This window comes from Oreochromis aureus, linkage group 23 (genome assembly GCF_013358895.1).
Source record: "Oreochromis aureus strain Israel breed Guangdong linkage group 23, ZZ_aureus, whole genome shotgun sequence".
Taxonomy (NCBI): Eukaryota; Metazoa; Chordata; class Actinopteri; order Cichliformes; family Cichlidae; genus Oreochromis; species Oreochromis aureus.
This window is the reverse complement of record NC_052963.1, coordinates 42,761,818-42,778,773: the sequence shown is the minus strand read 5'-3', so window position 1 is coordinate 42,778,773 and position 16,956 is coordinate 42,761,818. Positions and strand designations below refer to the sequence as shown.

Sequence of the window (16,956 nt, the reverse complement as noted above, 5' to 3'; positions counted from 1 at the left end):
CGCATGAATGAAGTGGTTTATTTAAATCCAGAGAAATAATTTACACAGGATTCAGGACATAGTTTAGGTTGCTATATGCCAAAAAAAGTAATATTTAAGGTCTAAGGTCTGCTTAAAGTGGCACAGAAAATGTTCACCTTTATGACAGCGACAGCCAGAAGGGTGTCTCTCATTCTTGACTGCAGTTCACCACAGAAACACCACGTGTGTGGGAAGGTGTCTGATTCTGTGCTACCAAGTGGAACGTTTTTTCAATTCTGCTTAAACTGCACATTTGGTCTGCATTTTTATTATTGTTATTGTTTCTAGACGTGACAGATATGTAGAGTGTGTGGTTTTAAAACAAATCAACAGTGATTAAACGAAGAAAGTTCCAGTGGGTCATTATTATGAAGGGCGTTAGTGTGATGCTCTTTGATTTTGTAGATATGTGTGTGTTTTGCACAGATCCAACACACCCTGCAGTGAATTACTTAATGTATCACAGCAGGCTGTTCAACCTGCATGCTGAGGTGTGAGAAAGAGGCTTTTTCTTTTTAAACCTAACTGTTTATCTCTATTAGCTAAGGTCATTTCAGGTCAACCAGCCGTGATAAGCTGATCAGACACCTCCAGCAGTTAAAAATAAAAGACCTGAATTACCTAACTTTCTTTTTTTATGTTGGAAACTCAGTTATACTGTTAAAAAAATGCAGTATTTTAAAATTAGATGTGATATATTTATTTCTTATTAATATCATGTTAAGGTTGATATGGACAGACACAATGATAGCATATTTCTCCCCAAATTAGTGTAAACGGATGCCTATTAGAATGAGGAGCGACGGATAAGACTGAAACTCATGTAGAGGCATCTAAAGAGAAAGAATGTGGTATGACAGGCATCCCATATTTCCTTATAAAGATTAAAGGACTCATGTGCAGCCATTCTATCTTTATTATCTGAACTGAATTACAATTTGTTGTTTCTATATTAAGACTGGAAGAGCGTTACTGGTTTCAAGCTTCTTCAGGAAGCTTGTTTCGTTTCCAAACAATATTTACATTTTTAAATAAATTCGTGTATCTGCACGCATGCACAAATGGATTTGTGTTATGTGTTTTGGGTACCTGTGATACTGAGCCTGGAGGAATTGGAATTCCTCCTTGATTCGGTCCAGAGTTTCCAGGACTGTGAACTTGAAAGACTGGCCAGGTTGCAAGGGGACCTGCACAGGGGGAAAAACAGAACAAAGAGTGGTTGAAAAACAGATACAGAGGTGTGAATGTGTGTGTGTGACTGTAAGCACTGCTGTAAATGTGCAGGTGCATGTGAACCTGCACACTGGAGTGTGTGCGAGAAACTGTAAGTGTGTTTGTGTGTTTGTGTGTGTGAGGGAGCGAGGCATGAGGAGGAAAAAAAGCCAAGATGAAAGTGAGAGGGAAGGTCACTTCCCCTTCCCACACATCATAAAAGCCTTGTCCTCTCTCTCTCTGTTCTCCTCCTCCTCTAATGACTCTGCCTCCTTCTCTCCACTGCCCCCCATCCTTTCTTCCTGTCCTCTCACTCTCCCTCGCTTCCACATTAGCATCCTCTTCACTCTGCCAGGCTGCTAATGTATTCCAGCCTACAAAGAGCTGAGAAGGGAGGAAACATCAAATGAATAACTTATAGGGAATCACGGCATCGTCTCTCACCTGCTAAAAGCCAAAGAAGGCCCAACAAAACAAGCATCTCCCAAGGGTCCCCCCCCACCAGCCCTCCATGCCTGTCTAAAACGCTTTCGACAGCAGCCCTGCTTCTCCATAGTCTTCGCAAAGTTTGAGAAACGAGGCCAGTGTTGATGTTTTTCGATGCAGAAGTTGTTTTGTTTGGGGATGGGGCTGGAGTACGTGGAAGAGCACGAGCGTGTTTTTAATGACACTGTTAATCCTCAGAGGACATTTTTATGTAAGAAGACACCAAATTTTTTTTCCATTCTTCTCCTGCTTCCTCCTAATTTAGACTGATTAATTTTTCTGTATTATGACACTCACTGCGAGCCTAGCAGACTGCCAGGTGCCTCTGACACTTCCTTCCAGTCACTTCTTATGACCTATCAGAGTGCAGTCTCACCACTATCCCCTTTAAATTCCTTTGACAAGGACAACTCATCTGCTTCCAGCCTGCAAATAATCCCCGCTGTGACCATGAGCCCCCCCACCAAAGCCAAGAGCATGGCAGTTGAGGACAGAAGCCAGATTCCTGTAGTGTTTGGAGACTAAAGGGGAATTTATGCTTCTGAGTTATATTTATGCTGCACAAAAACCTAAAAGCCTGTGTTGTAACCCGATGTGCGTCTTGCTATAAAAGTAACAGCACGTCACGTCGTTGCAGCCTGCAGCCACAATTTTTCCAATCGAGTGTAGGAAAACGGATCAACTTGAAGAGAAGCGCCAAGTAGCATTTTGTCAGGGAGACTGCAGAGCAACACAGGCACGCAGAAGTGTAAACTGAGCTAAAGTCTTCCGCTGTCCTACAGGTGCATAACCCAATACCAACATCTTTTCTGCCTGTATCACAACTATCACACTTGCACTAGGGACAATTTTGGGAGAATCGCACACAGCTGCCTATTTCGGACACATTTACTTTGATTGGTTTATGTGAGCTCTGCTGTCTGCGTAGCACACGTGACACTCAACCACTAGTGGTAAATGCACCAGAAAATTAGGTGCTCCGTTCTGACATTCTTCAATCTGAAATCACACGGACTTCGTACCAAGGAGCTACCAGCTAATGTCCAGTCAGATTGCATCAAACATTTGCGCCTCCATCAAGTAAGTTTTAAAAGTTCAGGGCTGCACTGTAGGAGCAAAAAGGCTAACGGTGGTTATTAAGCAGAGGCTAATTATCCAAATCAACTATTGTTTGTCTCTATGCTCATCCACGCGTCCATCCGTGCAGTCATCCATCCAATCAGAATCAGCAGACTAGTGCTGTCGCTATGGCGCAGCTGGGTGGCTAGCGGGCAACAGCCACGGCTAAAAGATTGGCGGTTTCAGTGGCGGCTCTTCATTAGTCTAGACAAGCACAATTCAATTAGATTTCAATTAGTCCGACGGTGGAGGTCAAAGACGCGGTGGGTTCCCCAGTAATTAATCCGGGGAGCCGAGCTGAGCCCGAGCTTAACTGAACTGAGGCAGGCATGGTGGGGACATCTAGATGGGTGGATGGACGCAATACACACATACCCCCAGGGTGTGTGTGTGTGTGTGTGTGTGTGTGCGTGTGTGTGCGTGCGTGCGCGTGTATAAGGGAGGGCGTAGATGGGATAGATGATGGTGTCTGCCAACAGATCCCCACTGACCTTGATTCACACCGCACACACTCAGTGGGGGAGGAGAGGCGGGAGTGTGTGTGTGTGTGTCGGGGGTGGGGGTGGGGGGTGTTTGGGGGGAGGGGGGGGCTTGCAGACCATGATCTGGCACACACATTGATACACACACACACACACACACACACACACACACACACACACACATAGCATAAGCTTATTGAAAAACACATAAACAAACAGACTGTGCATGTAGTTTCACAATTTAAGTACACAGTGCCACACAAACGACGCATGAACTCACACAGGGAGGGTAGGGACAGAGGGATGGATTGACCAGAGGGAGGGGGGGTCAGAAGAAAGATAGATACTCATCTGACAGACAGAGGGGTGGATGGATTGAGGGATGGAGGGTGTGATAGACTAGTCTGACATTCTTCCAGAGGAATGAAAGAACGAACAGAGAGACGGATGATGAAAAAGTGGTGTGGCTGCTGACTGAGAGAGATAGCCAGCCATTCATCCGTCTGACACTGAGGCGAGGGGAAGAGGACATAGGGAGAGAGAGACACAGACTCAGACCGACTGGGTAAAAGAGAGAGAGATGCTGTGTTTGCTGTAGTCAACACAACCCGGTCTCTCTACCCTGTCCGTCGGCCTGTGGTAATACTGCTTCTACCATCTGCTGCCATGCACACATGAACACACAGACAAAGTGCTGCTGGCGGGTTACATCAGCAGCACTAAGTCATATAATAAAGCCCATAGTCACAGATTGGGATTATACAAGAGATCTGCGAGTCACAACCGTTGGTGTCGCCACGGCGTCCTGTGCAGCGCGCTGATGAGAGAGACCTGAATCCTTTCATCTGCTGGACAAAAACTCGAAAAATGTCTTACTTTTGATTTGCCAGTTGCACCTTTTTGAATGAGTTTCAAAGAGCCTGGAGCGATAAAGCTTCTTATGCACGAAAAAGGAAATGAAAAATACAAAAAAAAAAAAAGTTATAAGGTCCTGAGGCGAAAGGAGAAATATTCCACGCCTGTGCTGAGCTCTTTCTGTCAGAATGAAGAGACCAGCATGGGAAGCTGGAATGAAAATAGTTCATGCTTAAATGTAATAACAGGAGACTTGGTGTCTTACTCAAGGACACTTAAGCCAGTAAGAGTAAAATTGAACTTCTGCAAGAGAAGCATCAGCAAGCAATGCTCTATGTACACCAAACAAACACTGTTGTTTGAGTGTATGTGTGTGCCTTCTCTCCTATATTGTGACAGATGGCAGACCAGACTGTTAGGGGTCCAGTAGGGCGTCACGATGAGCCAAAAAACAGCCTAACGCCTCCCATGTTTTTATGTGTGACTGTGTGTGTGTGCGTTTGAGAGAGAGAGCACCATATCATCCAGCATAGGGGATCCTGAAACCCAAAACTGATCCAGTTAATCTAGGAGGTGGAGGTGGAAGAGGGGAGAGGAAGAGAAATAAAGGTCACTTGTGCGTAAACACACACACACATGCGTGCACATATGCACCATGTGGGCCAGCAGTCAATCACAATTTGGACGAGCTGGCATGGGTAAGCAGAGAATTAGGAAGGATTATGTATATGGTAGGAAGGGAGGGGAGTGGTGGTTGAAGCCATGTCACGAGACGGCACGGAGGAGGGACCCACCCGCTGGCTGCAACTATTACCTGTCAGGAGTTTGACTGCAAGGGCTGTAAGGAAGTAACGACCCTCAGCCCTGATAGATTTTCTAGGTGTGGCCAGGTTTTGGTGGGCTGGTGTCTTGACTTTCTGAAGGTTGATGTTGACCTCCAGCTTGAACTGGGCCACTCTGGAGGTGAGTGAGTAAGAATGAGGAACTCCAAGCCGCAGTAAAAGGGGTGGATTTGCATGATCTGGACCGGAAACCTGCTGCTTCATGAGTTCCAGGCAGAATCCAGAGGAAGATTGATAGGAGGATCATTGCGGCATCTGCAACGATGCGGATGCTTTAGCGCTCTGTTGATTTACTGGTCAATCTATTTTCCTATCCTCATCTACTGCCATGAGCTGTGGGCATTGACTGAAGAGATACAAGTGGCAGTAATGTGCTTCTTCAGAAATATCATAAAATATTTACAAAGCAGTTTCTTAAATAATTGAAATCCTGCATTGTTTCTATCCCTGCTTATTTCCATCAGGCGCAAACAAATTACCTTGCACCATCATATCAGTCAAAATAAAAGAAAGAGAAAATAAAAGCAAAACCAACTGTGGGACGTGAATCATGCCACCCATGTTTGGTGCCAGCATCAATTTGAGTGTGGATACTACAAACAGAATAAAGACACACATTACTCTGGTGTTTTATTTAATTTAATCATTTCTTTATCTTTTTTGAAAAATTGAAAGTGAAAAATTCAGCATCATCAAATCTCATGTGGCCTTTACAAACTGTCATTCAGTAAATGTCACTAGTCAATGTCACGGTACACACACGGCACTAGTTTTTTGTGGGAAAAGTATTAAAGACTGAATTTGCACATGAATACTTTTTCAACTATTCAATTCACGTCTGTTTTCTGTACTTTTTCAGTTGTTTTTTTAAATTCTCTTCATATCGTATCAGGTCAGCCTGCGTCTGTCTTCTGTTCAAGCTGCTGCCTGTTCTTCCAGCACCGATAGTTGCTGCACGAGAGAAGCAACTGTGAAACAGATTCAGGTCTGGGAATGATTGGGAAAGAAATGATTCTTTCTGTCTGCTTGTCTCCTCCACCTATCTGTTTAGCCCCTGGCACACTTTCCACCATCACATAAGTATTCGCACGGTATAAGCAGGCATGCCTATGCATGGATGCATTCATTCAACCGAAACACCCACAGAACACTTTTCTCTTTTGTTTTTTTTTTTGTGCCCTTTTGCTTGCTCTTCCCTCCTTCTTCTCTCCTGTCGCTCTTTACTCATCCTTCCTGCTCCCTCGTTTTTCCCCCTTCCCCTGTGTGTCTGTCTGAGACAAGCAGAGACACATTCAGATAGCACATGAAATAATAATTGGCTGGTGAAATATTTAGGAAAAAAGGCACACGAATAGATGAGTGTGGCATAGGAGTGTCAGTGCCCCTTGTGCATGTGTGTGTATATGTGTGTGTGTGTGTGCTGTGCGCATGCCTGCATATGTGTGAGCGTGAGTATTTGTGTCTGCTGAAGTGAGCAGTAACATCAGGAACAGCTCCTTGGTTTAGGCTGTGTGTGGATGAAAAGCTAAACAGAGAGGCTTAAGGGAAGGATGGTAATTTAACACACCTACATATCAGCAAGGTTTTTATGAAGCCCTCAGAGTTTCATTTTTGTAAGTCACACACAGCTGTCCCTGCATTTCCACTCAAAAGTCTTTATTGCTAAGAGAAAAACACTCTTCCAACAGCAGAGTCCCGTTTAGAGGTACTGGCTCTCTCTTTGTGCTGAGAACTCAGGAACATCTTAACTATTCACAGTTATTTGGTTTTTCAAGCCTTAAAAGCTTAAATCTTAACAAACTAACACTTAAGGAGATGCAGTCCAGACAGTTTCAGGGGAAACGGGTTGGGACATTGTCTGAAGCGGTTTCGTCTTACATGTATCACACAGCAGGAGAAAATCCACTTCAGATGCATTCCCCCTACTGGAGACTCACAGTGTGGTTTAGTCGAGGAAAGTGCCTGAAAGGAGCGTGCAGATTTTTAACCGCAGCATTTTCACAATGGCACAAATCAGCGCAATTGGTCATTACACAGCCTTTGGATTAGGCTGTTTAATGCCGGGGTCTGACTGAGTAGGACATTTTGATTTTCACATACTCCTCCATGAGGTTATGTTCAGAAACAGCTATAGTTGGTAAGAATTTGAATCAAGACTGTTTCCAGCTGAGAACCGGCACAAAAATCATCTAATGCATCAGAATTGCATCCTTCAAGCTTGAAATTTCTTTCATCTATCTGGGATATTTTGGTCTTCCATATGAAAAATCATCAGTACTAAAAATATTCTCATATGGACAGTTTGATATAGTCGAGCTTATTTCTTTTAAAATCTATAAACTTCTGTTAACTCAGGTAACAAAGACTTTGTCCCAGAACTATACACAGACCAACAGCGCTCAAGTGCACAGTCACTCCCCGGAGGCACATTCTGAGCGAGGAAAAACCCTGACGTGGTACAATAATTATTTCAATTTCATTGTAGTAAAGCTTCAGCTCACTCTGAGATAATAACCCAGCTGGGTGGATGCTAATAAAGAACAAAAATAAATAAATTTCAGCAATCGAGAGGAGGATCAATTAAAAAAACTAAACAAAAAACAACTACAAGCTAAATCAAAAGCGCTGTTTGTATCAATAAGATCTAATCAATGTCAGTCAGTGATCCAGTAGCCCTGAAGTGAAATAGACATTGAATCAGCCAGTCAGTCCACTAGTTACCAGTCAGTCAGAAAGCAAGCCAGTTAAAGCTGCAGCTCACCAGTCAGCCGTTAAGCCAGCGGTGGATTACAAATAAGGGAAAGATTGGCAGCTAAATGAGTCTCTGGACTCGATCCAAGCCTCGCTCTGATCATTTCTTTTAATGGCAAAGAAAAGAACACAGAACGCAGGATTTGAGGATGAAAAAAGGCCTGTTTTTAATCAGAGAGAAGACTTAATCTGGGTGGCTGCTGATGTCTGATCAGGAGTAGCTGCTTGGTTAGTTGTTTGACTTTTTGCTTATCCTGCGGGTCGTCTCACTGCAGCTGTATTGTTGTTGCTTGACTTTTTGCCTTTTAGAGGGTTGCCTCTGAAATGCTGAATGAAATTAAATGTAAACAAGACAAGGACAATGTCTCAGGAGGAGGAGAGAATGTCATCTGTGGGAGGTTACAGCAATCCTCTGTGCTGTTTACCGTACGTAGATGTCGTTACAGCCACAAATGTTTGGAAAAAAACAAACTACCCAACACAGCTGTATTCCTGGCAAAAAAAAGAAGAAGAAATGGCAGGGCCAGTGTGTGCATGTGAAAGCAAACACCGCACATTTGCATGTCTTCCGAACAAACTAACAATTACTTAATTACTGCCATAGCAACAATGCACTGAAGTCATCTCAACTAGTCTGACACACACTCATCAAACGAGTTTAAGACGCACAGAAACACTCTTCGGCGTCTCTCGCCTCATTACTGAGTCATATGTACTTTCTGTGGCCGTCTATTGCAATTAGTTTGTCAGTCTGTTCATGGCCACAGGAGAAGCAAACTCATTTCATACATGCACAGAGATGACTGTACATTTTAGGTTCTGCAACAAACATTTGCCTCTTTACTTGTCTGGCAACTCATTGAATGGTAAATAATGAACAAATTAATAACTGTAACATCATGATAGATGTGGTTAAATATCTCCAGTATTTTTTTGCAATCTTTTAAGTACGTGTGTATATTTCAGTTTGAGTCTAATCGTGATCCCCTCTACAAGCTAGGAGTCCCTGACATCTCTGTTAACCGTGAAAATAAACTGGAAATCCCTCCCTTTCGCCCCTTCTTTCCCTCCCCCTGGCTCACTGGGGTGTGGCAGCCAATCAAGGCCTTGTACATTCACAGCAGCAGTCGAGGTCGAACTGGGACAATATTTATTGTTACTGTTGTTGGCACATACACACACATACACACACATCCACACACACCGCCACGGCTCTCCTTTTGCACTTCCACTTCCAAATCCAGACGCAAACACACACACATGCAAAAGTTTGAGGTACTTTCACATGACTGGATTCATATCCACCCTGCAATACTGGCATAGAGCTGTCTGATGGGCCCAAATTCCATGTGCAGCGAGTAAACAAACGTGAACCCTTCCATAAAAATAAATAAACAGGAAGAACGAGGGGTTCTGGAGCATTTAACTGATAAATAAAAATTAACAGCATTACAGCCAAGCACATGCATATGGTTACACACAAAAGCACGTAACGCACGTAAAACAGCACTGAACCTTACACTGGAGAAATGCACACTGAGAAACACACATCTAAGTCAACAAACAAGGCGACACACACTCACACACACACAGCTAATACAAATATGTGCACACTCGCAAAGCACTAAAAGGAAATAGACACCTAAAAGAAAAAGCACACACACCGCAAAACACACATTAAACAGAAACACACCTCGCACAAACCCCCTCTCTCTCACACACGCACACAAACACACACACACACACACACACAAAATTGTGCACACAGTTCTGATAACGCTTGCCACAAAAATCCAGTGGAACCAATTACAGCTCTGCTCGCCTGGCAAATCAACCCTCAGTTTTTAACCCTTTCCCACCAGAGAACCAGAACAAAGTCTGACTTTTCCAAAAACAATTAAAACGACAACAACAGTAATGATGCAGTTCAAGCCTCGCATCCTCATTTCATCCATTAATCTGAAGACATCACTTCCAAATAGGCATGGGTCGGAACATGTCACATTCAAGGCAGCCTGTTGGGAATTAAACCGACATCTCAGACTGAAGAAGAAAAATCACATCATCAATCATGAGTTAACCACCACTTTAGATGACGACGAGATCAGGGAGAAATCAAGTATATTTAAGACATCTTCAGACAAACTTTCAAATAAGTTATACTTCATAACCTCACTTGGTCATGACATGAAACCATTTAAAGTTACATTATCAGCTCTTGGTAACACAGTTTTCACATAGATTTCGAAAACTGTTGCGGTGTGATCAAAAATACACAGAGCTCGTACTTTATTTTCACATTCCTTACAGTTTGGCTTCTGATTGTATTTACCAGTGACACACATCAGCTGTTTGATGCAGTCGACGAGTTTTTGAGGAGAATGTTTGATGGGGATCCGTGTAAAAAGACAGCAACACGGCAGTGTATCTTTACCACAAACAATTAAGGCAATACAGCGACTACTGCCAGAGATGATCTGACTCGTGCAACTTTCAAGCCTCTTTTAAATGAATGGAAACTAATGTTTGACTGAAAAAAAAGGGAAATCTGCCTCTAAACTAGAAACACACTTTTAAAATGTAGGCTCATTCCTAGAAACCTGCGTGACGTTATTGAAGGGAGTATATATTTACACCTATTACAACCTTTTCCCGTTCACATAGGCACAATTAAAACATCTAAACAACAAACTAGTATGAAAACAGGGAAAAAATAATAATATTTCAGCATTCCTGCATGTGGAAAAGCTGACGGACTGCTTAAAAGCTATGAGCGCAAATTACAAGTAAGTCTGAACTGAGCACATGTGTATATGCATATAAGCACACACACACTCACATAGTGTCTACAAACACAAGCACATGAAAAGTCAGACAAACACACACATGCATGCACACACGTAACCGTTCTTTGCACCCTCGCACCTCTCCACAGATCACATTTCACAGCAACACCAGAAATAAAGTTCCTCTGGCAGAGGAGGGCCGCAGAGGAAGAAGCGAGAGAGGAGGAAAACAGAGGAGGAGAAACACGGGAGAGAGACAGAAAGAGCGAGATAGAGACTATTGATCGGTTGGAGTTGGCTCAATCTGGCATTGAACTTTATCAGCAACACAGAGCATCGCAGCAGGAAGCTCTCTGATTCGTCTCTAAAGGAGAGAACAGAGGAATGTTCGCGCTCTATTCTTCTTTCGCATCTCTCATTCATTTTCATTTCTCTTTCCACCCCCAGCCGTGCCTTTTTCAAGAATTCTTTCTAGCCTTTTTTGCCCCCCCCTCCTCCTTCTTGGCTCTTACATCTTTCACTTTCTCCATTTGTATTTACTCCTCTGTTTCTCCCAGCGTCTTTTTCTCCCTTCTTTTCCAGCTGCTGCCTTATTAGCATTCTCTCTGTACGTATAATTGATTCCTCATGCCTTCCTCTTGTGAAAATGTCATTCATAATTCTGTGTGATAGCTGGCTGGCTGGTTGGATGGCTAGTTGGCTGGATGGCTGGCTGACTGACTGACTGAGTGGCTTGCTGGCTGACTGTGAGGCAAAGTGGCCACTGACCCATTTGTAGCAGATACAAAGAGACTGACAACCAAATCAGATTATAGCAACCAGACCAGGGCCCTTGTGAAACGAATGGCCTAAGCCAGACTGAGCCTAAGCTGTCATTCATCCTTCTGTGCTTTTTAGTCTACGTATTTAACCTTTATTTTACCCCGGCAGGTAAATTAACGGCGAATTCTTACTGGTGGTGGAGGGTGAAACTGAAGGAGGGATTTTAAAGAGGTATTAAGGGGAAGTACTTGTGCACTCACGACCTTTCTTAGTGGTAATGGAAATGAATTAAGTAGAATTTAACTATCAATTAAATAGCCTATGTCTATGTGTGTGCATGTGTGTGTGTGTGTGTGTGTGTGTGTGTGTGTGTGTGTGTCTGGGCGTCTGTGTGTGTTTGCTTAGCAACAGAAATGAGCAAACAGACAGCTGATGGTCTTTCACACACACATGCACACACATTAATGCAGCCAGATCTATTCTCACACACACACATAAATGCACACTGAAAGGTGCAGATTCAGTTATGTGCCACCTACACTGCCAACTATCAACAAGATCTCAAAGGCACCTGGTTGCAGATGACAGGGAGGTGTGTGTGTGTGTGTGCCTGAGAGACAGACAGTGTGTGTGTGTGTGTGTGTGTGTGTGTGTGTGTGTGTGTGTGTGTGTGTGTGTGTGTATACATAACAGGGAATCTCTTAGCCCAAACATCCCACTCCCCTCCCATCACGTCTCACTCCTCATGTTACAGTAAAACTAAGGAGGAGGGACAGAAAAAGACAGACAGAAGGACACAGACACATAAACAAGGTGAGAGTTGAGAAGAGGAGGGATGTAAGGAAAGACCAGCAGGAAATTAAAAAAAAAAATCAAAAAGATGCAAAATAAGAGACATACTGAAGAAAGAAAAGAAGAAGTGAGAATGCAATCGGAGACATAAAAAGGGACAGACAGGTAGGAGTTGGAGATAGACACAGACAGGTAAAGAAGACATAAGGAGGTACATACCGGATGCCTGCCCTGAGGGTACATGATCCCAGGAGAGGAGAGGCTGCCAGTCCGTTTGATGGCCAGGTTAGTCCCCTGGCCCTCCACTCCTCTGCCCTCCACCGGTTACACAGCCACACACACGCACACACAAACCCCCGCACACTCTCACCAGTCAATAAGTCCAGTTTCTGCTCCTTAGCAGGGTTGAACGCAGCAGTCTTTACTCTTCTGTTCTTCTTTGCTTTTTCTCTCGCGCACTCTCTCCCTATATATGTATATATATGTATATTTATCTTTTACTGCATATTCCTCTTGACGCACAACTGAAGAAGAAGAAGAAGTCTGTCAATTCCTTCATCCGATAATATCATGACAAAACGGAGCAGCGGACTTTACCTCCTCCTCCTCTCTTGTCCTTTCCACAGTGAAAGTCTCAGTTTCTCCTCCTCAGCGTCTCTCAGCCTTCTCCTCACCCTGTGATCAGTCAGGGTCCACACGTAGTGACATGACACATAGAATTTCATCCAGACAAGCTCCCCTCTTCCACTTCTCCTACTCTTCGCCCCTCTTCTCCTCCTGCCCCTTCACCCAGCCGTCCAATGGCGAAACACACAAACGTAAACAAACACTCAGCTCGATCAAATAGTCTTCTTCTCTGCTTTTTCCTCCTCTTCACCCTCTCTGTGACACACTGAAGCCTCTGCCTTGACTGCTGCCGCAGAAAAGAAGAAGGAGGATAAGAAGAAGAAGAAGAAGAAAAAGGAGGAGGAGGAGAAGGAGGAGGGGAAGGGAGTGAGAGTGTGTGTGAGAGAGAGAGAGTGAGAGCTTTGTTTTTAATCTAAATGTGGAAAAAAAATGCAAGAGGAAAGCAGGAAAGAACAGCAGGTCAGTGAAGGATCCAGCGGGCTTTTCAGCAGCAAGCCCTAGACTGTAATATATTGTGCCTGTTGGCTTCAACACAAACACGACAGGCTGCTAAAGCTCCTCTTAAGGTGGAACTGAGTAGATAGAGACACCCAGTCAAACAGAGAGGGGGAGCGAGAGAGAGAGGCGAGAGATGGATCTCTTTTCAATTGTGGTCAGACACACAAAGCAATCAGTCATGCACAAAGACTCGGGCTCAAACTGATATGAATCGAGATTCAAACACACAAAACGCTCCAACGCAAATTCAGGACAGCTATGCAGACACACTCGATGTGCAGCACCAAACACACACAACAATTACAGTGATAAGTTTATTAGGCAGTTTGCACCTTGCATTAAAATGCGGCATAGATGATGCGACAGCAATCCAATCACGCCTAATCGCGCACAAATCCAGGTGTAAACACACTTAGGCTGCGCTGAAGATTGCTACCGATGTGACTCCTCAAACCTCGTCACCAAAAGGTCTGAGAAGCACTGCATCCAGGAGTTCAGACCACATACATTTGCTCCTACAGCCTCTCTAACACAGAAGAGTGCCACGGAAGTACGCGCTGTAACGCTAAAGTTTATCACGTTTATGTCTAAAGGCTGTGAGCGTGTTTGCAGTAATGATTAAATATGAAACCACGGGCTGGGATACAAGGATACAACCCAGCCATGTGTCTGGTTCGCCTGGAAGAAGGGTGCACAGTTGATGCGCAAAGTTGAAGGGTATTCACAGGGCTTCACGTACACTCCATAATGATACAGTTTTCCAGGGCTACCACACTAAAGGTGCAGACAGCAGCAGCCTTATCATGTTCTACAACGGGCCTAAAACTCTAAACACAACACATATGTCCCTTTTTATAAATAATCTGCTCAGAACTGTTTTTGGTGGTTCTGAATTCTGATCTATTGCTTCTCCATGGGTTTCTTAAGGTGAACAGAAACTCACAGCATATTATTTAAAAACACCTGGGCATCAAGATTTCGTTTAAAAACAGACTATTTTTCAAAACTTACACATTAACAAGAACACTCGGCTGGAATAAACAACTAGACGTGCCACCTGCAGAGACTTCTGAATTAAAATGGCTGCATTTGTCAAAACTTCAGAGCAGGAACGCCACAGTTATGTCCACTTCCCGCCAAAGACGCCATCTTAATCAACATGTCGAGTAAGTGGAGGATTACCAGCGTAACACACCAGAAATATCCAAGCTAGAGCAAGATAAAAATGTCTCCCTGCCTACTTTTGACTCTTGGCTCCAGCGCACCTGTTATTTACAGGACTGCCCAGAATGGACCTGGACCAACTAAGACCTGGTATTTAAAGCCTTTCCATGTACAGTACGACAGTCTGGCCAAGCCGTCTTTTGGCGCAGTTTATAATGAGTTTATCCAGGGTAGCTCTGCCTTTGAACTTGATCAAACAGCCATTAATCCGACGCTGTAGAATCGGACACAGTCGGTCTTGGCATCCGTGGAGGGTTTCCAGTAAGACAGAAACTGCATTGGATAACTAGTGGGTTAGCCAGAGGGCAGCTCCAGAGCTTCAATTAAGGCCACATACAGACATCCTATTATCCAATACAGCCTATTACCACACACTATAGATCCTAGAGTAATCTGCTGTCAGTGCGCTCTGACATGTATTGTTCTACATTTGTTCAAATGTTTGATTTGTCATTTGACTGAAACTAAGCGAGGCTCTACAGTTCATTTCAGCAGACTATACATTTATGACGGCAGCTGATGGCAGCTGTGGTGGTGATGAGACCAGACATTTCTGCTGTTAATTGCAATCTGTTGATTAATGGTGAGAAGCCTGTAAGTTAGTTCAGTCAAGCTACAATGCATCATGCACACTTACTTCCCTGCTACCTTACGTCATATACCAAACACACCATCCAAATTTGGATATTTATCTATTTAAGCTGCAAAATTTACCGTCTCTCCCAACAAAACGCCCGTCTGACCTGAGCTCTGCTTCACCGCCTGCCGTTTAAAACCCCTCCATCACCCCAGCATCCACCTGTGCGCTCCAGGGGGATTTTACTCGTCACTCCCTAATTTAATATAAAGCATATCTGTGGGGAGTGATGAGCCTAGATGCTACACGCCAATCTGTTGTTATGATAAATGAACTATTTCAGTTGTTAGCTGTCCTACTGGAATTGATTTCAGAACATTTTGTAACTGGTAACTGATTTTTAATCAACAAAAAAGAAAAAAGTAATAGGATCCCATCTCATATGTTTTGTCTTTCATTCATTTTGACTTTTCGTTTCTGTCATTTCCATCCACCAAAAAAAGGGAAATAATTTGATGTCAACTTTTTAAATTTAAAAGTGATAAAATACTATGTTTTCTGCTTCTTTTATGCTACATTTTATCCAGCAGTCATTTAAAGGACAGAATAATGGCCGGGGGCAAAAACACAAGGATGCCCCACAAATACGGGTTAGGGGAAAAAAAACATGGGTAGATTAAGTACTGTTGTTATGTTTAGCTAGCTATTCAAAACGCTAGTGCCATTTTATTACTCTAATGAGATTTGTTTTAATTTCTATAGGGTTAAATGGTGTAAATGTCTATTCCCCGATTGGTTGGCAGCGGTTTCTGGAGGTTGCTGGCTTTAGTTGAATAAAAGTGGTTGCAAAGAATGTGCTGCACTCAAAACCTGCTAGTGATTGCCATGGTTGCCTGTAGTTTTTCATGTTTGTCTGCATATACTCCATAAGTACTATGAAATGTTCTATCAATGCATCAAAAAGCCCAACTTTTAATTTCAACAGTCCCCATTCCTGGTGTGCGTTGCTCTTCACAGTCAACAGCTCAGAGAAAAGCTGGACAGTGTTTGCAGACTAGTCTGTGACTTGCATACAAGCAAACAGCGAGGTTTTTGCCTACCTGTTCCATTTTCTATAGCAACAGGTGGATCACTAGAGAAAAATGGGGGTGTCTAACCGGCCAGTGTGACTGGAGCTTTATCAACCATTTTTCCAGTGACTGCCAGCAACCATTCACAACCAGTCAAAGAATACTCCTTTTTCCCCTCACGACCAGTCTCTAGGCCTGTGTGACTGACTGACTCTCACCATGACTGTCACATGTCCAAAATGTCCGACAAGTTAATGTCTTATGGTTAGTGGTCTCATGTCTGTAATGCCGCAATATGTATGCCTTTCAAAATAAAAGCCCAGATTTTTAAAAAAGTATTTCTACCCACTACAATACTGGAGGACTTTTACTCTGAAAGTGACCCCTTTCTGCTTACTATTGCTAACTACTGCTAACTAACCAATGGGAAATAATACAAAATTTAAGCTGTAACATGAACCAAAGATCTGTGTGGAGTTTGCATGTTTGGATTCTCAGCTCCTCCCACAGCCCAATGACATGCATGTTAGCTTACTTGTCTAAATTGGTCGTAAGTGTGAATGCAAGTGTTAACAGTTGTCCGTCTCTCTGCGTTAGCTCAGTGATGAAGTGGCGACTTGTCCAGCGTGTGTCCTGCCTCTTGTCTTTTGAAAGTCTGGATAGGCTCCACACCTTCACGACCCTGAATTTAATAACTGGTTAAGAAAATGGATGAATGGAGAGAGAAGTTACAGAAGCTCTTATATTTTCAGCGTTTGAAACCGTCCTTACTCTCTCAGTTCATTCTGCATAAATTTACACTTGGAGCATCGAGCAGAGTTTGACACATAATGGAAATCATGAGTGCAATCA

At 43.4% G+C, this 16,956-nt stretch overlaps 1 protein-coding gene across 4 annotated transcripts in view; it reads right to left on the bottom strand.

The window, feature by feature from the left end:
• The window catches only part of tle2b (TLE family member 2, transcriptional corepressor b), a 78,346-nt gene extending 65,130 nt beyond the window's left edge, over nucleotides 1-13,216 (bottom strand). For 2 of the 4 annotated variants that reach the window (XM_039606999.1, XM_039607002.1), the window contains exons 1-2: nucleotides 12,328-13,216; nucleotides 1,111-1,208 (exon numbers count right to left, since the gene is read on the bottom strand). In XM_039606999.1, the coding sequence (XP_039462933.1) occupies nucleotides 1,111-1,208; nucleotides 12,328-12,351 (122 nt within the window). In that variant the 5' untranslated portion in view covers nucleotides 12,352-13,216. Of the gene's footprint in view, nucleotides 1-1,110; nucleotides 1,209-1,677; nucleotides 2,933-12,327 lie in introns of those variants that run through there. The other 2 variants (XM_039607000.1, XM_039607003.1) reach the window with 2 other exon arrangements.
• Nucleotides 13,217-16,956: the final 3,740 nt, after the last annotated feature.